The 27,506-nt window shown below is 35.4% G+C and overlaps 2 protein-coding genes across 11 annotated transcripts in view; one reads left to right on the forward strand and one right to left on the reverse strand.

The window, feature by feature from the left end:
* Window positions 1–1,927, reverse strand: part of MBD5 (methyl-CpG binding domain protein 5) — a 161,859-nt gene extending 159,932 nt beyond the window's left edge. For all 5 annotated transcript variants that reach the window (XM_087950063.1, XM_026673501.2, XM_026673499.2 and 2 more), the window contains exon 1: window positions 1,818–1,927. The gene's annotated coding sequence lies outside the window, so the exon portion shown is untranslated. The remainder of the gene's footprint in view (window positions 1–1,817) is intronic.
* ORC4 (origin recognition complex subunit 4) lies at window positions 1,752–27,506 on the forward strand. Of its 6 annotated transcripts, none has more exons than XM_087950066.1 (14): window positions 1,752–1,883; window positions 5,492–5,561; window positions 10,691–10,767; window positions 12,635–12,725; window positions 14,328–14,403; window positions 14,985–15,070; window positions 16,521–16,569; window positions 18,516–18,667; window positions 20,068–20,241; window positions 23,234–23,320; window positions 24,252–24,360; window positions 26,376–26,471; window positions 26,555–26,622; window positions 26,969–27,506. In XM_087950066.1, exons 2-14 carry the CDS (start codon window positions 5,505–5,507, stop codon window positions 27,149–27,151), a joined length of 1,305 nt encoding a protein of 434 aa, XP_087806192.1. In that variant the 5' UTR covers window positions 1,752–1,883; window positions 5,492–5,504; the 3' UTR covers window positions 27,152–27,506. The 6 variants fall into 6 exon arrangements, with proteins under 6 accessions (XP_087806192.1, XP_087806193.1, XP_087806190.1 ...); XM_087950067.1 differs by lacking the exon at window positions 1,752–1,883 and adding an exon at window positions 2,446–2,521; XM_087950064.1 differs by lacking the exon at window positions 1,752–1,883 and adding an exon at window positions 2,562–3,089.

Here is a 27,506-nt window from a genome sequence, read left to right on the forward strand (position 1 = left end):
ATTAAATGTTAACTATGCAGTTCAGAAATGAAAATAATTCCATGTATGTGAATGTATATAACCTATCTGAACACAATTAGAACTTGTCATAGTATTATTACCTGCAGTTGCTGTTATGATCTATACTGAGATTTGTATACGTTCTTCAAGAAAAATGGAATGCACATTTTTTTTAAAAAATGATATTCCAGAACTTTTACCCAAAGCATACAATTTAAGTGTACAATTTAAATTACTGTATTCAAACTATAAAGTGTTACACTTTTTTTCATAGAGCAAGTTACTTCGTTACTACATTCTAAAAGCTGAACCAAAGCTCAACATTTTTACAATATGTATGTACAACTGAATAAGTATGGTTTTTCACCAAGCATCTGACTTGTTCAAAAATATTTGTTTACATTGACAACTAAATTAGAAAAGACACTTTTATTAATGTATACATGTTATCAGAGAACATTGCTCTAGAAAGAATTGAGGTGTTTTTTAAAAAAAATTCAAAGGATAAGCAAGGAGTAGCATATACCAAGCTGCAGGTTACTTGGTTAGATTCCCTAGTCAAGGCCTACTGAGATATATGGGCCATCTGTGCACATATCACAGTTCAAACATACCTTGCAGGATTTAATAAATCAACAACACAATATTCTCTTATTTTAACAAGATCATTAAAAATATCCCAGCAACTTCACAACAGAACCAACCAAACCATAGGAGCATGATTTGGAATTGGATGTATTTAAAGTTTTCTACTTCTCCAACTTCAAATTAAATCTAAACTTTGCAATGGAATCAATTTAATATAAAACACTATCAAATATAGTCCTTCAAATTAATGAGATTTATATACACTATACATATAGAGTTTAGGATTGAGGTAGGATTCTTAACCCTTGCATAGGTAGCAGTTCCTTTAGATGAGTATCTTTGAGTTTTAACTACTCAAATCAAACAAATGAATCCTTAACAGAATACTTGATGTAATGTTGCACATATTAGAATAAATTCTACATTAAGTCCTTAGACAGATACATTAATTCACAAAATAAACAATGATAAATAGATGTAATGTTATTTTGCTTATATGTAACCCTAAAAAGGACCTGGGTTTTAGAAGTGTCATAACTTAATAAATGTAACTGTGGCAGAAAGAGGTTTAAGAATTAATGTACCCTGATTTCATACTGTTCCAAAATACATAGCAAAATATTTCAATACCACTTCAAAGCAAAATTATCCAGGTAACAGATTCAATCCATTTGCTATTACATAGCCAGAATCCAACTTCTCAAGACCACCAACAGTAAATGCTCATAAATCTTTCTATAAAAAACGATGGAATAGCTGTCTGAAGGATTTTCTATCTCCCTGCACCCAAACATCACCCACAAAGCATAAAAAGCCACCAATCTATAGCAAGTTTGGGTTTCATTGGAAGCCATAAATATGCAAGGACAAAAAAAATACCAGTCATGAAAGGCTTCACTGCACACAACTAGGAGCATAATAATAATAATGAACAGACACCTATCTACCTCCTATATCCATCCAAATGAAACAACTGCCCCTCTAACACCTTTCAATCTGTGCATGCTAAAAAAAAATAAAACAGAAATCAAGGGACTACTTTTTTTTTCCAGCAACACACTGTGCTCAAAAGTAGAAACAGAAAACGAGAGAAGGAAGGAGGGAGGAAGAGAGAATATCAAGAAAACAAACACCCTCCCACTATCCAGATCGCTTCGCCTCGGGAGTGAAATTGTGGGGTCGGAGAAGCTTGCCTTACCTCCCTTTTGCATATAGAGAGACCAGCTTACCTTGGCTGCACCCCACTTTTTATTTCCTCTCCTGGAGCAGTGGAGAAAGAGACACACACACAAAGGGTAATAAAGGGGGAGGAGGGGAGAGCAGGGGGATCGAGGGGGGGGGGGAGCTGGTGAATTGGTGGCTGCTGCTCCTCTCTCTCTCTCTCTCTCTGTGTGTGTGTGTGTGTGTTGAGGTGTCTTCAGCCAGGGCCAAACAGCAGCAGCAGCAGCAGCAACAGTAGTAAAGGAGACGGAGCTGTGTTGCTAAGAGGCTTTTAGGTCTCTTTTCTCCTCTCGTCTGACGGCCAAAGCGGGGGAAGAAACTCTCCCTCTTCACTAGGGTCTCTCTGGGATCCTCTAGCTAGGTTGGGGGTGGGGGAGAAACTCAATCTTCTCGGAGCTAAGCTCCCCCCCCCCGCAAACCAATTCAAGGTGGAATTAGTGCTCTGTCCCTTTAACAATATAAATAAAAGGTCCCCCCAGTCTCCCCCCCCTTCCCTCTCTTCTTCATCATCAGCTGCTGCTGCTGCTGCTGAGGCTCTGGCTCTGGCTGGGAGAAAGATGGGAGGCTGTCAGTGCGCATGCGCCCCGTGAGAGCTCGCTTGGGTTAAAGGAGGGGGAGGGAAAAGTTTCCTCCCATAAGGCCCCGCGCCTTAAAAAGCGAACCCGGAAAAAGATTCCGCAAAGATGGAAGAAAAAAAGGGGGGGCGGAAGTGGTAGGCGGGGAAAAACAAAATCGGCGCGTCTAGCGGAAGTGGGGGTGGGGGTGGAGTAGAGGCGAGAAGGAAGAGAGCCTTGAAAAGGCCCGCGACGGACAGACAGGCAGGCTTGTTATACAAGTCAGGCTGTAGAATGGCCGTGACGCGCCTGCGCATTCCGCGGGTGAAATCATTTCGCACGGGAAGCGCGTGCGTGGTGTTTGCTGCGAGGTTTGAGCGGTTCGCTGAGGTAAAGACAATGAAAGAGTCGCGCCGCGGAGAGTTTCTGCGGTTGGGTTCAGAAGAGGGGGAAACCCGGGGGGCAGGCGGGGGGCCGTAGGGTGGAGGGGAGCTGAACGGAGCGGGGCCCCGTAAGTCCGGAATCCCGTGTCGCCTGGTCTTCGTTTTATGAACGGGATTTCCGAGAATGGCAAAGTTGGGATCTTGGCAGCTCCAGGAGGCTTTTGAGGCTCCTGAGGAAAACGAGCAGACCGGGTTCCCCCCACCCCTTGGGGTTGCTTCTGAGGAAACGGCGCTGTAAATTGAATCCGAAGTGTCGCTTCCTCGGGCTAGGATCATCCCGAATGTAGGTTTTGAAAAATGGCCCAGGTTTGAGATGATTGGAAACCTCACGTCTTGAGGGAAGGATGCAGGTTTATTTTTTTTCCGAGGTCCGCCGAAGGACAGCCGGCGATTTGCTCTCGTTTCCTGCTCCTGAGGTTTTCATCTCCCTTTCGTAGACCTTTTGATAAGCGACTGACTTGATGCTGCTGCCTCTTAGATCATTTTGGGTGGAAGGAACCGGACGGTTTTAGGATGCCAAGTCCACTTGCGAACCGATTTCACTGACTTTTATGTTCACCAGGCTGGGGCTGGTGGTTTGTTGAACTCTTCCAAAACGGGGAGCTGCTAACTACCAACCACGGGGTCTCTGCTGTTATTTTTAGCGTAAAAAGAGATGTTGTGACTGTTCTTTGGGAGGTGAAAAAGTCATCTTCAATGAAATGGGGCTCAATAAATGTGCTTAATAAATAGATAACTATTAAACAGCTGCCCATTTCATTGAAAATGACTCTTTGGATCACTTGTAGTGTCAGCAATTCCCCAATCCTATTTTTGTATCATGCCAGGGGAGCATATTCATATATCAAATTGTGAAATGAAACCTCTGCAATTCTGGTGTGGGGTTTTTGTTATGCCTTTTGTTCACAAAGCTTATGGGGAAAAAATGGAGCAGAAATGTTTCCTAAAAATGTAAATTCTAAAAAGCTATTTCTTTCATACTGTTTCACTGATTGTTAAACTTACTGAGACTACTATAAGTTAACTCAAAGAGGTGTGTGGAAGTTCCTTTTCACAATTTGATATATGAATGTGCTCTGGTCCTATGATGCAGAAATAGGATTGGGGAATTGCTGACACTACAATGAACTCTATACTGCAAGTCTTAGACACCAATTATTTTTAGCAGGTCTGTAAAGATAATGCAACCATGGTAGTAAAAATTTGTACAGATATTTTGAAGAATTGTTAGTATAGAGTAGACATACCATGATAATGAAAACATATTGATGTTAAGAATTGTGACTACTTAAGCATTTTCTAGTAGTTACATGCATTTGATAGGAAACATCCAGATGCTCAGGCACCTCTGAGTAGGCTTTTATGTCATCCTGTGGGTAACTGTCATGTCACCTACCTACCACCAAGATTCAGATGTTAGCTTTTCATTGCACTTTGAAGACCTGATTCGACCTTCAGGCACTGGACCAGTATGCTAGTTGAGTCTAATATGTGAGGTTGGTTAGTCCAGGACCCAGGTTTATTTGGTGGCTTGGTCATACTGTATTCTCTACATGTGTGTTTATTTCAGTTTTTTTTTTCCTTAACAGCTATTTAAGTCATTGTTTTGACTTTTATGTTACAGGTAATCCTTGACTTATGACCACATTGTAAAAAGTGACATGCGGCCATCCTTGCATTTTCAACCATTAAGGTGTCTCTGAGGTTGTGTGATTGCACGTTGGGCGCTTAGCAACAGCATGTGTTTGTGATGGTTGCAGTGTTGTGGGATCACATGATCTTTATTTGCAACTTTCCAGCTGGCTCCCAACATGCAAAGTCAATGGCAAAAGTTGCATTCACTTAACCATTTTGTGGTGACAAACATTGTTGTAAAATAGGTGCTATCACATGGTGACTAACTTACTGCTCAGTGATAGACATTCTGGTCTAATTGTAGTTAGTCTTCTCTGAGCTTGGTTATTTTCTTGCATACATTTCATTATCCAAATGAGGTAACCATCAAAAGTTACTGGTCAATTGTAGTCATAATTCAAGGACTACCTGTGTTTTGTTTTCATGCTTTTATCTATCCCAGAGTCACTCTGTTGTACAGTTTACAGAGGGCATTCATGTATATAACAGCCAAGGACCTTACAGCCTTCAGGATTAGATTATGAGATTCATTTATGCAGAATACAGTAGGTTAAAAAAAGATGCATTAATCTATTAGAAATATATATGTACGGTACTTGAATAATTATATTAGGCAAATATATATAGAATTGTGATTGTCTTATAATGACATGCTTTTTATCATATTTTTGTTAATGCATTTTTGTGGTTTTTTGACTGACACTATCATTTTTATGTCTTGTTCTTTTTTTGTTATTAAAAAATAAAGCCTTCAGGATTAGGTTTTTAAAAGGCATGGTTTTAGAAGTAACGATAAGTCAGTTTTTGAAGAGAAATCAGATTATTGAAGGGAGATTTGGATCTGAACATTTTAGAACTGAATTTTTAAACTGAATAACGTGTAAACATTTAAGGACTCAATTGCTGTTTGCTCACTGAATGCTAAATAGCATTACATGTGACTAACAATATAATTTTGTAAATTTTAAATCTATTTTTGCTATTCTATGTTAAAAAGGGAATAATTGTTACTGATAAAATTAAGTTATGTAATATATTTTATCCTTTTAGAATGTGAATTAAAATGAGCAAACGGAAGTTGAAGGAAGATAGCTTTACAAGTGGGGAATGCATTTCAAAGGTTGGTAATATTCTTACTAACAATTGTAACATTCTTACAATTTCATTTTTAAACACAAGGGAAAATACAGTTTAGTGATTTCTCCTAATAGACAAGTAACTAACTGTGTAAATGGGATTTCCCTAGCAAAGGGGACATTTTGCACAAGGGTTTTTGTTAGGAATACGAAGCTGTGTGCAATGAGGGTCTTCTTCCCATGCCTGATATTAGTTTTGAAGTCAAGAAAACATTCATCAATTAAACCCAAATAAGGTAGAGTTGCTATCTGTTAGTTCCAGTGGTGTATCCCAAAGTAGACCATGATTGGGGGTCCTTCGTGATTCTTTACTACTACTGGAAAATCAAAAGACAATAATAATCAGAGTCTTGTGCCCAGCTCTGGTTGATAAGACATTTGCAACCCTACCTGCTGGAGTGATTTGTCCCCTCTGGGCTTTGTAAGGGACATTGCTGTGCATGGAGTCTGCTTTGAAGATCACTTGGAAATTGAACTTGATCCAGAATGTGGCAGCCTACATCTTAGACACTCAGTACTCTGATCAAATTACATTAATTCTCTGTGCTTTACACTGGCTACCAATAATTTTCCAGATGCAATTAAATTTTTTTTTCCTGCTATGTCTTTTCATTAGTTGCAAAACAATCTCCTTCAATTGTTTTGACATATCAAAAAGTTCTCACTTGGGAGAAACTTCATTGGATCCAGCAACCCATGTGAGGGGAACTTGAAGCCTGGAGATGCTTGTCATGATTGCATTTGCTTAATTAAGATGTATAATCCTCTGGCTCATCTTTTTGGGACAACCCAGAAAAAAAAATAGTCCTTTTGTCCAAATGTTAACAATTTACAGTTAAGAAAGCCTCTTTAAAGTCAGGAGAAGACAGATCTAATGTCTTCTAATGAGCTGTCATATCTGAATCAGTTGAGATGCTTCTCTATGGTAGCCCTGGCTCTATGGAATAGTTTGGCCCTGGGTTTATTGAATTCTTTAATGTGTAATGTCTTTTACTGTTTGGAGCATTCTGTAGGATATGGAGTGATTTCTGGTTTAGATTTTGCGTTAGTTTCTTCTATAAATACAGTTGATTAATTACATAATTACAAATACTCATGTCACCCAAATTTCAGGTCATGTCTTTCTAAATCCAAGAGCCACCTGTTTCTCAGGAACACCTACTCTTTCATCTAAATCAAACAGCAAGCTACAAAATAAAATCTTAAATCGGGTAGACCTAATCCTCCTTTTTCCTTTGCATCTTGTAACCGCTTCATTTAACTCATTTTTCCCCTGGCACATAAATGTAGATATATCCTGTTTAAATAATTCATCAGTTGTCATCAAAACACTATTGTCTGAAAGAAAAACATTCTTGGAAAGTCATTAATCTTAATCACAGACTTTCTTCCCAGCAATGACAATTCATTCCATGTCTTAACATAATTATTTTGAAATAACATATAATTCATATTTTCCAGAGTGACAGTATTTTTCTTCTCAATTTAAAAGCCCATTTTATTCATCAGTTCTGTTCGACCTTCTGTTTTCATGTCTTTGATAACATTTCTATCTTCTCTTTGTTGTTAAAATCCTGCTAATGTACCAAATTATTTCACATTATATCACATTATTTCAATTTCACTTTAAAGGATCTTACAAAATCAACACCAAACCATCTACAAAGGCCTTAATTTAGAAGTCTTTTTCTTAATCTTTACTCCACAATTCTCTCATCTTGTCTTATACCTTTATTCAGTATTTCAAGAACCCAAATAAATAAGAGAGAGGATGGTGAGCATCCCTGTCTTGTTCTTTTTTGTATCTTACAAAGCTTTGTTAATCTTTTTTTAATATAAATTTTATTTGGGTTTTCACAAAAACATAATACAAATAAAACATCTTTTTTTGAGAATAGCATGATCCCAGGTTATCACTTCTTCATACAGACACAAACTCAATTTCATATTCATCTTTGTGTTCTATTCCAAATTTTATTACTATTTTAACATTTTCTCCATAATTTTTCCCCTCCCTTGGTTTTCTCAACTTTATTTTTAATTATCTCATATCTAAATTCAGTTATATATCTTTCCCTAAGTTTTAATGTCTTTCCAATCATTATATTTATACTTTTCTCTGTCCTGTTTCAATTTCATATTATCTTTTCTCATTTTCCCCTGTAGTTACTAATTGGAGTATGACACCTTTATATCTTTTAATTTTATCCATTCAACTCTTATTTAAACTTTAATTTATGCCTTTAAAATTATAACATTCAATATAGTACATAACTTCCAATCGAATTCTGCTTGGTACATTCTTAAAATACACACTATGTTTATCTATCTATCTATCTATATATATACACACACACATTCACACACATACCGTGTTTCTCACAAAATAAGGCTGGGTCTTATTTTTTTTTTTGAGTCCCGAAAAAAACGGCTAGGACGTCTTTTCGGGGGTGAATTAATTTCTCTCCCCTCTGCGCACCAGCACCGTCTCCAACAACAGCATCTGAGTCACTCCCGCTTTCCCCCCGTCCCCGTAACAACAGGAAAAAAAAAAGATTTTGAGGTACCTGGGAGCGCCGCGTGCTGTGTTTTGGTTTAATCCCAAGTGGCTGGGTGGGCGTGAGAAGAGCCGAGTGAGCATCTCTGCTGCTGCTACCCTTGGTGCTCCAGCCTTGGGCTCTGCAAGTTTGCAAAAGTCCCGGTGCGCAGCCCGTTCCTGCATTCCAAGTGCCCAGGCCAAGCTGCAGCTGTCCCTCTCGCCAGCGCCATCTCCAGTAACAGCAGCAGCAGCGGTGGGAACCGTGGAAGTTACGGAGGCGGCTTCCCCACCTGAGAAGCGGCTGAAACGCTTCCATGGTTCCCGCCGCTGCTGCCGCTGTTGATGAACACAATATAGAAGCCTGATGATGGCAGATGAGATTCTGCTGAAACGTTGCTACAACTTTAAAAGCACAACTATAATGACGTGGGAAAATACCCGAACAAAGCTGAATACCATACATGTAAGTACCCGTGAAAACTTAAGAAAACACACACACACACACACACACACACACATATATAAATAACAATAGTAAATAAAACACTCATTCCATTCCAATTCAATGCTATTATTAATATTAGTTAGAATCTTAACATCTTTAACATTTCTTTTCAATTAAATATCATACTTCCTTGTGAACACTTATAAACTTTCCATAATTCTTTTTTTTCCATATTTCTCTTCACTTATATTTTTATAAATCATTAATAATAATTAAAATGTTCCCATTCTTTCCTAATTTCATTCTCTCATTCACTTTATTTCATTTATTTATTAACAAACATTCCACTGCATTACAATAAGTATTTTATCCATTTTAATCATACATTGTTTCATATTTTCTAAAATTATTTCTATTTCTAATATAACAATACTATCTTATGTACCTTTGCAGAATCCCTTTTTCAATTAAATTTTCACCCATTATCTGTAAATAGGCTTATACTTTCAATCGTTATACATTTTCCCTGTTTCTCTATATCTTGTTTCTGTCTTTTATAACTTCTTTTCCTTTCCTTCTTCCCCCTCTTCTTCTCCCTCCCCTTTTTGCCCCCTTGTCTCTCTACTTCTAATTCTCTCTTCTGTGATCCTCTCTTCTGTTGCTTCCTAATATTGTAATTATTTTTCAAACTATTTTTTTTTCAAATCTTAAACTTTTCACTCTCTTTCCCCCCTTTCCCCTTTTCCCCCCACATAAAATTACTTGATCATTAAAGATGGCTTCTTCTTTGTCCCAACCTTCTTGCTCTACAAGCATTTCTTGTTGTTTCTCATAGTTCCAGATCTCCATTTCTAAAAATTGAAATACGAAGCCAAAAGAACCTCTTCCTTCTTGTGCATCTTCTTTCTGTTTTTTAAGTTCCATTTTAAGTTCTTCTAAAAGTGATGCCATTTTAAACACTTTTAAACAACCACCCGATTGATTTTAGTCATTTAAATCCAATAGCCAAAAATCCAAAAATCACCAAGTAATCCAAATAATCCAAAGCTATTTCTTCTTGCTTCTTTTTTTCCCACTTTCTCTTCCCAGGGTTCTATTATTTTGTTACAAAGTTTCAGTTAGAATGTATCTTTTAAGAATCTTGTTAAGGTTTCACTGTAAGTTCCTTTTAGTTCCAGGCAGTCTCCTCCATTTTTCCAGATCCCACCCTTTTCTTTCCTTTTCTTTCCTTTCCTGCTTTTAAAGGTTTTTCAGTATCCAAAAGTCTTTATTATCCCTTTGACATTTTATTTTCAGCTTAAATGCCTTCGGGAAAGGGAGTAATGACCAGCTGAGGAGGAAAGATGCGGCTCTCCTCGACCCTGCTGGCGGTCTCCCTCTCTTCATATTGTGGGATGGCTTGTTCAACCAGATCACTGCTGCAGCCTAAATCCAGGTTTGTTGACCTCAGCCTGCAACGCAAGAACTATTCAGGGGCTAGGGCTCGGGGCCCAGGGTGAGCATGGATGCCATTGCGGTTGAGTTTGGTCCGTTGCCGAAGAACAAAGCTTTGTTAAATCTTCATTAACAATTATTTGAGCTTTTTGTGAAATGTAAATCAATGTTACTCATTTTATAATTTTCCCCAAAGTTCATATCTTCTAAAACATTAAACAAGAAAGCCCCTAATCTACCCCTCTAAGAATGCATCTAAGAAAATCAACATGACTTGTTTTTTTATTATGTAGCGCCAAATAGTGTAAAATGTTGAACACATTTCTAAGATTATCCTTTAATACTCTTTAAGTAAAAACCTACATTAATCCTTATGAATAAATTTTTGAAAATTTATATTTAGTTTTTTAATGAAAGCACTATGAAGCTTTAGAAAATAATGGCAAGGCCAATTATATTTCCACTTTTCTCAAATTGTCTAATACTCAGAATGATCAGCTTTTTTTTATCTTATATAGACCTGGAGATGTATACATATATTTCTTTACAAATATTGCTTTATAGGTACTAATAAAGTATATTATTTTCTGAACATGCTTTTAATAAGGCCTGAAGATCTTTGTGAGCCTCATAAAGTAAGGAGAAAATTGTCTATTAATTTTATATATTTTAATAACATGTCTAAATATTTATAGGTACAAAAAATATTACGTGAAAGATTCTGTCACCTGAATCCAAATGGAAAGTTATTTGGACTTGAGCATCAATATAAGTAAGCAAAAGTATATTTTCCTTTGTTTTTGAGAGTTTCATAATGAATCTCATGGGGTTTGAACCTTGTAGCCTTTAGAGATCTGTCCTTCCCCAAATTAGGTTGGATTTAGAGTTTCACAGAACAGAGAGCTGGAAATGTGATACCACTGTGTAGAGAAGAGGGATGTGATTTGCCAATTTTCTCTCTTCCTATAACTCTATGGCTATTTACAAAGGAGGATATGCTGCTAGGGGTGAAGGAGAATAAAATAAGCAAAAATGTTCTTCTGCTCACTAAAATATCAGTTACTAGAATGGAAAGACTTGTAGATTTAATTCATTTTTGCAACCAGAAGGATCTCCCCTCATTTCTAATAAGGTGTTCTGAATCTAATTATATTGCCTTGTACAATCTCATAGACTTACTAAAAAAATACAACATAAAAAGGAGCATTCAAGACACCAGATGAATATGTTGCTTTTCTTGAATTATCACAACAGTTACCATTGTGCTGTCTGGTTCTAATAGAACACTTCCCTTGTTAGAACAGGAAGGAAACCATTCCTGAAGGTTCAGGATCTAAATCTGAACCACCAATCAAACTAAATCTGTCAGTCTAGGTAAGACATAGTCAAAATCAGGGAAAATCAAACATTCTGCAACCAACAAGGAGCAAGAAGATTTCTCTCCTTGGTGGAATTTTTATAAAAGGTGAGGGCCAGCTCCATTTTCTTTTTCCCTTCTTGTATTTTGGTGATGTTGATGGGTGCAATATGATTGGGTTGGACTGTTTGAAGACCCCCATATGGAAAACAGAGGATCTCACTTTATTACATCCCATCCAAAGTGCTCTGATTATACCTTATAAATGAATACCCAATTTGTTTGATTAGTATTCAGCCTTTCTATTAGAGAGATACTTAAGAACTTGGTTTGTTGGCTTGAGTATTAGCAATAATAAGATGAAGTGACATCAAGGGCTGTCTAACGATAAGTTCTCAAAATGATTTGATGTTCCTGATCTAGAAGGACAGTAAGTCCCTTGGCTCCTGGTCTCCCAATCACCCACTGATTCTTAAAACCCCAGTGGCAGTGTTAGGTCTTTAACAATCTAGTCAAGGCCACAGCATTCATGACCAACTTCAGTCTAGACTTACTATCAGCACAGTTGTACCTTTCCTGCAAATGTTGCCATATACGGACATCTGTTGCTCAATAGCTGGGACCTACTTGCTACATCCAAATAATTTTGCTGTTAGCCAAGTAGTTGTCCTGTCTTGGAGGACAGCCCCTTGGCATTTTTTTCTCTGAATACTGCACTGAGTGACACATGCCCAGGAGCAACATGATCCTTAGTTTTTGAAGTGATGCTAGCTTGATTATAGATGAAGCTTTCTTTAGCAGACCTGGAACAAATATTGCATTATTTATAAGCTTACTCAGTGAATAGCTACCACTTTGTTATGAACCTTTTGTCAGATGCAGTTAAGGATATTCTCTATCTACAGTTCGAAAAAAAAGCTCCATTTTCTACTTTGGTATATAAATGGTATATAAATGGTATATAATTAAATGGATAAATGGTATATAGACATTCTCCTTCCCATTAAAGATGAGGGTTTTTCCCCCCATTATTTTCAATTATTCATACTCTTACCAATCATATAGTGAACATGAGTTATAATCTTGCTGTATGATTAGAAAACGTTGATGAATTTAGTAGTTTTATTGGGAATCTTCAGGTATTTGCTGAAATTTGATTCTTTGGGTATTTGTATGTTTAAAATGGTTGAATGATTAATTTTTCCTTGAGATGAAATTGGTATCTGAAAAATTTCCTAGATATGTCCTTGTCTGAAGCTGAAATGTGTGTCTTTTCCCATAGACAGTTACTTGAGCTGATAAAACATACAGCTGTTAATGGTGAAAGTAATTCTGTACTTATTATTGGACCTCGAGGGTCAGGAAAGTCTCTGGTAATACTTTTAAATGTGCTTATATTTTGTATATTAGATAATTGTCATTCAGAGCCTTTATACCTATTAAGCCTTAGCTTTCCCCTTTTAATTCCATATTTAGTGATGTAACTACTGATGGAATACAGGTAATCGTTAACTTATGACCATAATTGAGCCCAGAATTTCTGTTGCTAAGCAAAACAGTTTTTAAATGAGTCTTGCCCATTTTATGATCTTTCTTGCCACCATTGTTAAGTGATTTGCTGCAGTTATTAAGTTAGTAACGCAGTTGTTAAACTGACTTTCCCATTGACTTTGCTTGTCAGAAGGTTGCAAAAGATAATCAAATGACCCTGGGGCATTGCATCTGTTATAAATACATTCCAGTTGCCAAGCAGCCAATTTTTGATCATGTAACTGTGGATGCTGCAACTATCATGTGAAAAATGATCAAAAATAACTTTGTTCAGTATCTTAACTTTGAACAGCCACTAAATAAAGGTTGTAAGTTGAGGACTACCTGCAGTGTTCAATTGCAGAATGGATTGCTTCTTTAGATTTTACCTCCCCCTTTCGCCCCAAGACTCCTCCAAATGTACTGTATAATTCTCAAGAGATTTGTGAGATATGAAGCGAAGAAGAGTGAGCAGAAGGCAGTTTGTGAAATACTCAATAAAATTCTTTAAAACAAATAATATCAATTATTTTAGTTTATTGTTACATGTTCACATTTCATTTTTAAGTACATATGCAATTTCATGCAAGATAGTTTACAAAACCTTTAAAATAAGATAACAACCGATATGACCAAAACTGATTTTTCCTCATGGAGCAGATGAGTGGTAGTGAAAGAACCCTACAGAATTATCCAAAATCCTGTAATGTAATCTATACTGCAACAAGTTTCTAACTCCTGTAATAGATAAAGAAATAGCACACAAAACAGTGTGTTTTATCGTATCTTTTTAAACAGTGTTTCTTTCACTGTCAAAAAATGGCTCTCAAGCTGTCATAAGTGTACCTAAAGAGCATTGATACAAGTATGACATCCTCTCTCCCAGTGGCTATTACTATAACAAGTATTGTGATTTCTTCCGACTTCTTCAGGTGTCCATTTTCTATTGAACAATCAATATTTCGTGTGCTACATGGTAGATATACTTTTAAATATGCTTTTATTGAAAACCTGGGGTATGTTTCACTCCATATATGTGGAGGTATCAAAAATGGTATTTGGATTCCATGCAACTTTCTTCAAAGGGAAGGAAAAAGGATATTTTTCCAGATTCCCCACACCTATCTCTATCTGGCTTTCTGATTCTGTTTTCCAATCATCTGAAACAGACTTCAAGTTGCAGAGCTTCACTGGGAAGGAATAAAAGAAAATATCCTATTTCTGTTCTCCAGACCAATGTGCGTAATGATTGCATCCCTTTTTCTTGCAGTAAACACCTATGATGAAATTCAGACTTCCATGAAACTAAGGGAGCCTCCCATTAGTAAAAGAATCAGGGATCCAACCAAAGAGCAGTAATAATAATGATGATAATTTATGTTGCTAAATAGTGCCAAAAGCTTCTGTTTGATCATAAATAATTAATTATTTAACCTTTTTTCTAGTTAGTTTGTCATGTCTTAAAGAAACTTTTGGAAATAAAGGAGGTAAAAGAGAACATCTTGCAGGTACATTTAAATGGTAAGTAATATTTCTGAATTCAGTTGCCTCAGTCTTGCTTGCAAAGGATTTGTTACTTGGAACCCTGACACTTAGTTTTCTTGAAGATCTAACTGTGTCTAAATTTAGACAATGTATTAAGTAATAGGAAACAAGAACTGTTACTGCCATCGATGGTAGCAGGGATAGAATAATACATAACACTTTCCAACTGCCATTTCAGTGTAGGATAGCTTTATGAAAATTATGATTAGTTCACTGAACGAGTTGTTTTGGAGGCAACAATATCTAAATCAAGACATGGCAGCTTTCTAAATGTTGCTGAAATATAATTCCCAGTAGCTCTAACTAATATGGTCAATAATGAGAAATGCAAGAATAGATATTAGGGAATTGTTTTATGCTCAAGTGGAATTATTTAATGTGCTTTCCTTTAAGTTGGATTGAAAAACATGAAAGAAACACACAAACCTAATTTATGTCATACAGTTCTGAACTTTACTTTCCCTGTTGCATATATCTTGTTTTTTTTCTCTGAAGATAATGTGTATCAGCTGATAAGTGAAATCAAGAGAAAATAATATATTTCCTTTTATTTGTAGGTTTATTACAGACCAATGGTAGAATTGCTTTGAAAGAGATTACAAGACAGCTAAATTTGGAGAATGTGGTTGGAGATAAAGTTTTTGTAAGAAAAATAAGTTATGTTTAGAATTGCATTTGCTTTACATGGTAGTATGAATACTAGAATAATGTACTAAGTATTAGAATAATTATAATTTTAGGATTGCTTGTGTAATAAGTTAGCTATTGGTTCTCCTTTTGGGTAAGGGGAGAAAATAAATAGAAATAAGAGTCTTTCTTACCTGAAACAGCATGGAATTAAATAATGAGTATTGAGGTAAAAATGTGTATTAAGCAATACTTGTAGGATATGAAGGATAGATTTTTCTAGATGTTTTAAATAAGTTTATTTTTACCTTCTGAAAAAAAATCTAACATTTAATATCATACAACAAACACCAAAACATGAAAATATTGAGAACTGAAAAAATAAGATTTCCAGGAATCCAGAAAAATGTAATGGGTTATATATGTTAAAGGGAAAGGTAGAAACTTGGGTACAAACCAAACTCCACCAATGTTAGCAGGACAAACTACTGTAAATAAACAGGGAGTAAACCCTACTCTCACTAGCCTTAGTGGTATTACCTAGTTGGATAATGAAACATCTGCAAGCAAACAACCAAGCTCAGAGATTGCCAAGAACTTTACAATTCAACCCTAAAATTCTAATTGATTTTTTTCATTAGACTAAACAACACAATTTATTGGGAGAGGGATTAAATTGAATTTGTATTATTTAGACCAGATTCCTGAATTTGTGATAATAAAATAGTGAGAAAGGTCAGTTCTATCTGAATTTTTTGTAATTCATTGCACCACAAAATTTGAGAATCTCGATCTTATTGAAATAATGCCTCTTTTTTAAATAGGTGTCAAATTCTGATTCTGTACAATTTCAATAATTTTCATTTTAAAGTGCTAAAATTATGGGTTATTGTCAGAAATAGTTTATTGTTACCATAATCATTATTTACATTTATATGCCACTCAACTCTGTGATTTACATATTTAGATAACACTCTATTTCAGCTATTAAAGTCCTTGGCTTTTCCCCTGCTCTCTTCCTATGCCACTCCTGCTCAGGACAAAATATTTAAAAGTTGTGTCTATGAATAGAATGATTGGCGTGCAAAACAGTTGGCACACCCCTAACAACTCTCATATCTAAAAAGGAATTTCAGATGTTCTTGAAACGGAAACGAGGGGAAGTCATTCTTTTTATAGCAAAACAAAACTAAATGATGCATGAGTCAATAGTGCATTCTTTGCTTCAGGATGATGATTGAAATATAGGGGAGTTTAGGGATTCCAAAGAACATTAGTGTTAATAGTTTAGCTATTTTGTAGCACAAATGGCAGCTACTGTCATACTATAAATTTCTAAAAAAATGTAAATTGCTGTTCAGAGTTTTAGGTGAAGCAGATTTCTAGATAGCAGTTACAATATTGCAATTTTCCCTATTTCAGATTTTAATATACAAATCAATCTTTATAACTTGCTTGTCTTTTAGGGTAGTTTTGCAGAAAATCTTGCATTTCTTCTGGAAGCATTAAGGAAAGGTAAGCATATCTCTTTGATAGTTAATAGCATAGAATCTATGGTTTACTTTGCCACTGAAAATTAGAAAATTTACAGAGGTGAGCAGAAATTAGATTGCACCTAGAAAACTACACAAATGCTCAACATTTTCTGTGGGCTAGAAACTGAAGACCTGAGTCCTCAAATAAGCAAAATGTACATTTCAAAAGTATAAACATGCTCTTTGGTTTACTGAGGGGTAAAGTTTTGCACAACATTTTGCCAACTATGTTCCTGATATTCATGGAAATCTTGGCTTTTTAGGTGGTGACCAGGTTTACATCTTGTCATATTGTCTGGGATTCCTAGGCATTAGACTTCAATAAAATGGTTAGAGTGCTTGGTAATATGTCTTCTGCCATTTACGGGCGGCATCTGTGTCCCTGTGTACTCTTAAAGAAAGCTGGGAGAGTGAGATCAGCTGGTTCTGGAAGGTAGTCAATGTTCCTTTATGGAAGGGGTGTTTCCTGCTGCCTTGAATGAGGAAACACAGTCCTTGTTTAGTGACCATAGTTGGGATCAGTAACCCAGTCATTATGCAAAGTGGTCACTCACTAAGTGGAACTGTGACTTTGCTTGTGATCATTAGCTTTCTCTTGCTTTACAGAGCTACGAAAGTCATAAATGCGAAGATTTGGTTGTAAAATTACTTTTTCATCACCTTTGCGATTGTGGGTGGTCACTAAATGAGACAGTCACTAAAGAACTTCCCTGGTATGTTCTTTAGCGTACCCTTTCTAGAGGAAGTAGATTGTTTGGATCCTTTTTACGCAGAGTTTAGACCTGGTTATGCACTGATAAGTGATTACCTTGGAACTTGATAGGAAGAATATGCCCCCTTCTGGTCCTATTAGTCCTCTCATTAGCTTTTAACACCCATGAGCATGTTATTCTTTTGAACCACTTTCTGGAGTAGGGTGCTTCAGTAGTTTAGTTTCTTTCTCTGTGGTGCTTCCAATTACTTCCAATCACCCAGTAACAGTGATTAGTTATTTAGTAGAGGAGGAGAGGTCAGTCTAGTGGGGAAAATAGGAGAAGGGAAAAGTTTTAGGCATGTTTACTATCTTGAGTTATTTATAAGTAATAAAGACAAGATAGAAATGTAATAAATGTGCCTTGGTTTGAAAATTATTTTCAACAACAGTTATTATATTTATTGTCATTATATTAACGTATGATGGGTTTTTTTTTCTTGTAAGTGCTCAGAAGCGCATGATTATGGTGGTCTAAAAGTCCAGTAAAACAGAAAATAAATAAATATGTACTCATTTGCCACCTTTTAAATAGAAACAAAAGCAGCATGATCTGCCCTATTGCATATACAGTAAAATGGAACTTTATATTGGCTCAGCAATATTTCATGCATTTTATAATTTTAGATCAGTGATGAATTTATGAAACTATTGTTTCCTTTTTTACTTTTTTTTTGCAAAACTATTTAGAAAAAACAACTAAATAATAATGGCGAAATACAATAGTGGTCATTATGTTGAAAAGTGTGGAAAATATTTGGCCGATTAGTTGAGTTCAGACATATCTACCCCTTGAATTGTATGAGGAAACTTTATTAGTTCTTTTTTTTTCTCAGTGCTTGTTCTGCATGGTGCCTTGTTTTTACATTGCACTTGCCTCATGCTTACAGTGGAGTTATCAGTACATGATGCCACAAAAGGTTTTGTTTATCAACCAGCTTGTCACAGAGCCCAGTGCTTTATTCAACAATAAAGGAAGAAAATGTTGATTAATTATATAGAATGCACAAGTACTACTTGAAGTTATTTATATAGTAGTAATCGACATCTCAGTCACTTTATACAGAGGTTTCTTAACATCCAGATTGTAAAGTAAGCTAAAATGCAGATTAATGTAATAACCTTAAGGTGTTTTCTTGAAAGTTCTAATACGTACTAATTTGATTTTGTTTTAGGAGATCGGGACCATAGTTGCCCTGTTTTGTTCATTCTAGATGAGTTTGATTTGTTTGTCCATCATAAGAACCAAACGTTACTATATAACCTTTTTGATATATCACAATCTGCACAGACGCCTATAGCTGTTATTGGTCTGACTTGTAGGCTGGTAAGACAATACAGTTTTTTTTTCCTGTAAGTCATTGGGAGTCTGCAAGTTCAAATACTAACTACCAAAACTATTTCTGGTTTGATTACAGGTAGTCTTTATACAAAGGTTGACTTAACGACTGGTCACTTAGCAACTGTTCAAAGTTATGATGGATTCCCCTCCTTGAGTTCCCCCACTCTAATTTTGAGTTATGTGACTGATTTTGAATACTCGGCCCGCAATTATGGCTGTTTATAGGGCCCTCATGGTCACATAAGTGCAATTTATGATGGTTTTGCTGAAAAACTGATATTTACTTCTGGTTTTTGGCATGGCAGACAACAGGTTTGCTTAACAACTGCAACGTTAGCTTAATAACTGACACAAAAAAAAGTCATAATTGGGTTAGTCATATGATGTCCCACTTTATGACTAACACGACTTAACGATGATAATTGCCAGAGCTCAATTGCGGTTGTAAGTCGAGGGTTACCTGTAAATATAAGTAAAGATGCTTTCAGGGGTTGTGAATTGGTTTCAGTTATGAAGTGTAGGAAGCTGTTTCACCCATAACAGTGCATGAATAATATAATAGCCAAAAGTACTTTACTTGCTACTGGCTTAAGGTTTCTTCCTGTTGAATTTTGAAAATTCTACAAAAGAAACTTCATACAGGTAGTTCTTACGTTTTTTTATTTGCTAAACCATGGAGTCCTTAGTGTTTTCTGAGCCTGGTTGTTTTCTTGTAGATGTTTCATTGCCCAACTAGGTAACATCTTCAGTGCTAGAAGGCACATGGGTTTCTACTACCAATGATGTTTACCTAGTTGTATAATAAAATATCTGCAAGAAAAGAACCAAGCTCAGAGAACTCCAAGGATTTCACAGTTCAACCCTGAGCTACAAATATTATCTTCTATGGCTACTTGCTAACCCACTCAGTGGTTTGGAAGAGTAACAGACACACAAAGTGAAACCAATTATCAAAAGCAGAACCATTCAAAATATGGATTGAAAAAAACCATTATTCTGAGCATGGAACTACATTCCTTCTGTTCATGTTTTTGATGCTTCAAAACATCTGTTTCTCATCTCTGAGGCATGAAATGTTAGACTAGACGGACAGTTGTTGCTTGATTTAAATAGCTCTTCTAGTTTGCAGCGTATGAATGTTTACCATAATTTATTTTAAATTTGAGGATTTTAAATATCATTGCAAGCTCTTAATATTTTAAGATATCTCTAGATGAATTTATCTATGAATTAGAAGTTTGACTTGTAAACATCTGAGTTTTATTCAGAGCTACCTTTGAAATTTATGAGCTCTGCAGAATAATAGCATTAGATTTTTATCATTAAATATCCAATATCCTTGGACTAAATGCTAACTGCAAACTGTATTTGTAATCTTTTATTAGGATATTCTAGAACTCATGGAGAAAAGAGTGAAGTCAAGATTTTCCCACCGACAAATATACTTAATGAATTCCTTTGATTTTAAAACATATTTGAATATTTGTAAAGATCAATTATCTCTTCCTCCAGAATTTCCAGAAAAGACCTTTATCAAAAATTGGAATAAACACATACAGGTAATTTAAATAAAGGCATAATAAGAAACTGAATTGCCTGCTGAAGGTTTTCCAGAAATGACATTGACAGTTTACATTCTTGTTTCCAAGAGTGTGTGTGTGTGTGTTTTATGAGTACATTGGTTTTATATATGATTGAAAAATTGGCAAGGCAAACATGGATGCAAAATCAGTTCGCCTTTGGGCCATTTTCTCCATTTTTTGGAATCCTGTAGATTTCTGAGGACCAAAAGAAACAACAAGGAAGGAAGGTCAGTTTGCCCATTGTTGCTGTGGCCTGCAAGATCATTCTGTTTGCAGAGTTAGTATTAAAGGGTGGAGAACATCAATGTGCAGATCATGTGATTGACATTTTGCTCCTTTAGCTTTCTACATATAAACACTTTATTTACTTCACACCTTTATTACTTCACAAGTAACTCAAGGTGGCAAACGCACACAATACTCCCTCCTCTTTTCCGTACAACAGCAACCCTGTGAGGTGGGTTTGAGCCGAGAGAGTCTAGGCTAGGCTAAAGTCATCCAGGTGGCTTTCATGCCTAACCAGAATATACAGAGGTGCTTTGCACTTCATTTCTTTTTTGGTAAATCAGCCATGCATCCACATGCAATGTGTAGTCATCAGTGATACAAAGTATAAAGCAGTTCATGGGCCTGGAAAAAGACGCAGCTGCTTTATTAATTTGATGGGAAATGTCTTGTTCTTGTCAATTTAAAGTATCTCTTTCAAAAGATGTGCACAGTCCTGTAAGCTTAACTATAGCCACCATGAACCATAATCATCCATAATCATGAATGTTTCACTACTGACTACTTCTGCTAAACCTCTGAGAGCTTCTGCGCTATGGTGGAGTTGAAGCAATTGAATGAGTCATTCAGGCAATGAGTCATTGTAAGCTTACTCATTTTATTCAGCTCTCTTTCAATCTGGTTCATAACGTTCTCTAAACAAGATACATTTTAAGTGAGATGTCTTATCTACAGACCCAGATACTGCTTAAAAGTTTTGAGTTTTGAAAAAGGACACAAAATGCCAAGTGTTAAGTAGTTAGTATATAACCTAAGAGGCAACTTTTAAAACACAGCTAATAGGATATATTAAATTCTAAGTAATTTATTTAGCAATTGTTAAACGGTTAAACAATTGCCTTAAAATTTAATTTCCCGCTAGTAACTCCCTCATGTATTCTTAAAACTATTAAAACATGATTTATATGATTTCATTCTTACATGCCTTTGTTATACAATGAAATCTCAGTTTTGCAGACATTAATACAACAGACCTGTGTCAGGAAGCATATCTTTGTTTTAAATTCTATAAATTACAGCAATCCCATACCTTCATATTGTTCATGAGTTTCACTTTTTTTCTAAACTAGTGTGCCTCCCCCCCTCCCCAATATAGAATAAAACCTATTGTGTGCCTAATGGCCATTTATTTTGCTTAAATAAGTATGGATTTATAGGAGAATTGAGCAGTGTTGATATCTTTCCTCCTGCTTTGATTCAGCGACACCTTTCACCAAAAACAGCAACATATTTTACAAGTGCAAATAAGGAGTAGTACTGATAACTCTTAATTGGAGAAGCCTATCATCAAAGTAGCTTATTATTTATGAGATAAATGTTCATAATTAAGCCTTTAATTCAAGTTTTTGGACTGAAACAATTACTACAGAGAAAGCTACAACTTTACTACGCATATCTTTGAGGAATATTCCATGGGCCATAGGAATTTTCAAAATCTTCCCCTTTTGCTGGAGCAAAGGAACCATTTTGTAAGCATCATTGGTGAACTTTCAGAAGGAACTATAGCAAGTGTTTTTCTCAAAGCAGAATATATAAAGTAGGCATGCTGAAATGGATTCACAACCTTACTCTGTTTTTGAAACTTAAGTTTATTTGTGAAGCTTATGGAATGTGGACCAAGCAATGGACTGACTTGGTGGGGTGGGGTCAGTTTTGGATTACCCTGTTCCAGAGGTGAGAGTGGCTCCCACCTTTCATCAAACCCCCTGGAGCAAGGTAGTTTCCAGAAAATCAGTTTCATAAACAATTTCATTCGGGAGTTTAATGCAAGAATTAGGAACAGCGTTCATAATCTTGGAAACTAATCTGGGACATTTTATCTTTTTTGTTAGTGAGGTCATTAAGGGAGTCTCGTTTAAAAAGTTAAAGCAGCACTATTGCTATAGAGCAAGTTCTGCCTTAAATTTCTCCCTTTCCATTCTTTGAGGAATAGAAATGCCTCGGAGTTAGTTTTATGATAGTTGCATCTCTTGGAACCTGATATCCCGTCTGTGGAGAATAATTTGCTCATTCAGTTGCCTTAATCTGAAATGTAGCTGTGTTTTAATAATTTATAATTGAGAGATTTAAAAGGGGGTTTGAAATTGGTTTAAATTTTCTAAAATTGATTACAGAAAGTCCTCATATAACAATGGTAACTGAGACTGGAATTTTTATTGCTAAGTGATATAGCTGTGAATTATGTACACATATGAATCTGCCACTTATTTTTGCAGAAATTCCGATACTTCCGGTTGTTGCTGTTAAGTAAAGCACTACAGGTTGTTAAATGAGGACATTGCATGGTTACCAATCTTCTGATGGCTTCCCCATTGACTTTGTTTGTAGGAAGCCAACAGAAGTTGCAAATGGTGATCATGTGTCTGTGGGATGCTGCAACATCATAACTGCAAGTTCACAGACAGGGGGATATTGTAGCTTTTGTAAATACAAGAACCAGTTGTAACCATCTCTCATCCAGCACCATTGTAAATTCAAATGGTTGCGGAATGAATGATCATTAAGCAAAGACTACTATATGCCATTCTCTCTAATAATGCATATTTGTGTTATTGATAAATATGTAATCTTAAATGATTTGATACATAATCTTATGTTTTGATGTAAATTAAGCAATTCTTAGTCTTTACTTTTTATAAAGATGTTACAATAGAGTGATAAGTTATTTTAAAATTAATTTTAGTCTCTTCTAGAAGACATAAAAGTTCAAGATGTTCTACAAAATCAATTTTATTATAATAAAGACCTGCGGTGTCTGTTCATGTTGCTGGTAAGATGTTAGTATTTTAATTTCTTATTTCTAATCAAGAAATAAACTAGCAATTCTGATAAATGAAAAAAGTATTATTACTAAGGAAAAAATCTGATTTTTAAACTAAAGTTTATAAGCAATACATGATAAGTGGTTTAGATATTTTTCCTTAAAATTTTCATAATCTTTAGCAGGTAAAACAAAAACCTAGAAGTAATTTTCAGGGAAGGAAAAATAATTTAAATTAATGCAATGTAATGTTAAGAACATACTGTATTCCAATTAACACTGTGTGAGACTGAGCATAAAAGTTTTTGTAAAATTGTGGATTTTTAAAATGTCATTATTCTTGTATTTAGATAGGACCTGCAATTTGGATGCAGAATTGAAAAACGGATTTAACATGCTCTGAACAAAGAGACATCACTCAGAAGATTTTATTGGAACATTCTGAGTGGGGCTTCTTTAAACAAAACAGAAATCAATTGAAGTAGTAGTTTAATATAGAAAACCATGGGAATTTGCTCATTTATTAGCCTGTAGTGGTAGTCCCATGTTGGTTGCTATTTACCACTCTGCCTCTATAAAGAGATAGTGTGATGGAACCATGCTGCCACCCTCAATTCCAACCAAAAAGGACAAGTCCAAATAAGCCTGAGCAAAACATCTACATCTGCACCACAAGATTTTCACATGACTCAGCTTTATGCCAAGCAGATACTTACTATTGATCTCTGATCAGGTCATCTAGGTTAGCCAGTTTGAATTTTCCATCTTGGAGAGTGCTTTACTTCCAGATTTGTCCTATCTTGGGCAAGTCCAATATACAGTGTATTTATTCTGAGAACAAAGAATTACTGCATCTCTTTCCTTCAGTAATAATCTATCATTACTTTTTGTGAGAAATTGTAGATTTTATTTTGGAACGAAAAACATTTTCTATTTGCAGATGCTTGCTTCAAATAATATAACTGTGTCCCACCCTTACATTCGCGTCTCTGACTTCCTGGAAGCCAATAAACTCTGTAGGATGGACACAAAAGCAAATATTGTGCATGGTAAGATAATATTTGAGAAAAAGAAGAATGTATATATTTTTTTTAGTACAAGTAGTCCTCCACTTATAATAGTTCATTTAATGACTGTTCAAAGTACAACTGCACTGAAAAATGTGACTTATGATTGTTTTTCACAGTTACGTCCTTTGTAGCATCCTCATAATTTTGTGATAAAAATTCAGATGCTTGGCAACTGGTTCATATTTATGACCATTGTCTTTTTGGTATTTTTAGAGTTGCCAGCATCTGTCTCCCAAGGTCATGTGATCACCTTTTGTGACCTGACAAGCAAGTCATTGGGAAGCTAGGTTCACTTAACTGGGTTACTAACTTATCAACTGCAGTAATTTACTTAACTACTGTGGCAAGAAAGGTCTTAAAACGGGACAAAACTCACTTATGAGCCTTGGTGGCACAGTGCTTAGAGTGCAGTACTGTAGGCTACTTCTGCTAACTGCCGGCTGCCTGCAATTTGGCAGTTCAAATCCCACCAGGCTCAAGGTGGACTCACCTTCCATCCTTCCGAGGTGGGTAAAATATGGACCCAGATTGTTGGGGCCAATAGGCTGACTCTGTAAATCGCTCAGAGAGGGCTGTAAAGCACTATGAAGTAGTATATAAGTCTAAGTGCTATTGCTAAATACTATTAATAAATGTCTCATTTAACAACAAAAATGTTGGGCTCAGTTGTGGTCGTAAATCAAGGACTTCTTGTATAACATTATAGGAGGAAGTGATTATTACATATGGTGGATGTTGGGTAGAAACATCCACCATAGAAACATGTTTTCTCCATTGTTTTTGAAACTTGAGTAGACTTACTACTAAACTAGGGTTTTTCTCCACATAAGAACTGTTAAGATAGAGGGGGAGAGAGAGTATGTTACTCACTCTCTCTCCCCCTCTAAAGACACAGAGACACACATGCATAGATAGCTATGTACATGTATTTTTTATTAAAGAATTTTTAAGAGAATACAAACAATGCAAAATTTGAAAGAGAAAAAAAAGTAACAAATAAAAAATACAAAAAAAGAGAAGGGAAAGAAAAACATAAAGGTTATTATCCTTTCTATAATCAGACAAGTCAATTTTACTATCTTTACTAATTCTATAATCTTCACCTCCATTGGGTGTATTTCAGAGTCTTTCCGTTTTTGTGCATATACTGTAATAATTTCATAGCAGTTACCATATATATAAACATAATATTCTACTTTCTAATTGCATGTCGATTATTCCAAGCAAGAAAAGTTGTGGTTTTAACTGAATATTAATCTTTAAAAATCTTTGTATTGCTCTATTTGAACCTTCATATTTTCTTCATTTCTAATATAGATTTAATGTACCTTTATGAGATCTAGATAATTTATCTGCAGTCATGTGCGTTTCAAGTTATAACATAATATAAATATTTTCCATTGTTCCATTAATATATCGTGTCCAAAAATTTAAGCCCTTTTTATTATATATGCTTTCACTTGTTATTCTTCCATTTCAAATTTTGACAAAAGTTTATATGGCTTGGCAATTACGTGCTCATCATTTGTACATAATTCAAATTGTTTTGTGCTGTTCAATTCAGACGTCCTGTTCTCTACCTTGAATCCCTTAAACATAGGAAAGCTAAAACCTTCATTAGTCAATTTCTTGGATTTTTCATCTTCTGACAGCCCTCTCTATATCTATATTATCCATCTCCCTTTGCCTTTTCTTTTCTATAAAATGCTTCTTGTGCATTTTTGGGCACAATCTGAGTTTATATCCATATTCGATACTAACACTCAACTTTGAGTAGAATCCATATGGATCTTCATCAATAAAGATAATTTTCATCTTCTCCTAAAAACTGTTAGGATAACCTTGAAAGTCCAAATGCACATGACAAATGGCGTCTGTAAAAAACAACAACCTGATTGCAAGTCCAAATTTTGCATATTCTATTTGAACACCAAAATTATACTTTGGATATTTCAAAAGAGACAGTGCTAATTTTTATCATCTTTCTCTTGTAGGTCTGTCTGTGCTGGAATTGTGCCTCATAATAGCTATGAAGCATTTAAATGATACTTATGAAGGAGAACCATTTAATTTTCAGATGGTTTATCATGGTGAGGTGATAGTAGGTGTTCTTTTAAAAGGACATACTGTTCCCTAAAGCTGTAAAGTAATACATGTTTGTTTGTTAATGCAGAGTATCAGAAGTTTGTTCAGAGGAAAGCGCATACTGTGTACAATTTTGAGAAGCCTGTTGTCATGAAGGTATGTATAGTTTCTCTTCTAGAAAAAGGATTATCACAGAACATTGCTGTTCCAGATTCTTTAACATTTAAACATGGTTTTTCTAAAACTGGTGCTGAAACACACTGCTTATCTGAATTTGTGTATTTGACCATTATGTTTGGTGTTGTACTGCCCTCTGGTGGTCAGTTAATGCATTTGTGCAGCTTCCCTCTTTAAACTAATTTAGGGCTGATTTTGACACCCAATTAAGGTTTAGATGAATTGTGATTTTAATTTTCCTTGTACTTTTCTAGTGAATTAAACTATAGAATATAGTTTAGACTGAATCTACACATGATTCACTTGTGTTTTACTTCATTTTTAGGCCTTTGAACGCTTGCAGCATCTTGAATTGATAAAACCCGTAGAAGGTCCATCTAATTCTGTACAAAAAGAATATTTGCTAATGAAACTGCTCCTGGACAACAGCCAAGTTATGGAAGCTTTGCAGGTGTATCCAAACTGTCCAACGGATGTCAAACAATGGGCTACAACTTCAGTCCATTAATATATTTCATAAATTTGAGTTGCATTGAAGTTAACCAGTCTTCAAAACCAGTGATATCATTTGAAAAAAAAAAACATCCTGCAATTATAGGCATTGGTCTTCAGCTGTTATGGGACTGGCTTAAATAATTGGAGGGACGGGGTTCTCTTCATTTTAAGTAAAGGAAAATTTTCCAAGAAGTATATTATTTGGACCTAGATTAGAAATTACCATATTAAAATGTTCTCATGTATCAAATGAAAGTAATCTTCATTTTAGTTTGTTTTAATTTTTTCTGAACACTAGTATCTATTGCCAAGAATGTTTAAAAAGAAACTTCTTAGGCAAATAAAATTGTCGCGAAAGTATCTGAAAA

The sequence above is a fragment of the Notechis scutatus genome, chromosome 1 (genome assembly GCF_049901735.1).
Source record: "Notechis scutatus isolate UNSWTSFEM ecotype Mainland chromosome 1, rNotScu1.2, whole genome shotgun sequence".
NCBI lineage: Eukaryota > Metazoa > Chordata > Lepidosauria > Squamata > Elapidae > Notechis > Notechis scutatus.

Excerpts from the sequence above, each read along its gene's own strand:
- ORC4 (XM_087950066.1), top strand. The coding sequence starts at position 5,505 with ATGAGCAAACGGAAGTTGAAGGAAGATAGCTTTACAAGTGGGGAATGC. Across the intron at positions 15,071-16,520 it reads TGGTTGGAGATAAAGTTTTT|GGTAGTTTTGCAGAAAATCT; the intron begins GTAAGAAAAATA and ends CTTGTCTTTTAG. Across the intron at positions 20,242-23,233 it reads ATTGGAATAAACACATACAG|TCTCTTCTAGAAGACATAAA; the intron begins GTAATTTAAATA and ends AATTAATTTTAG.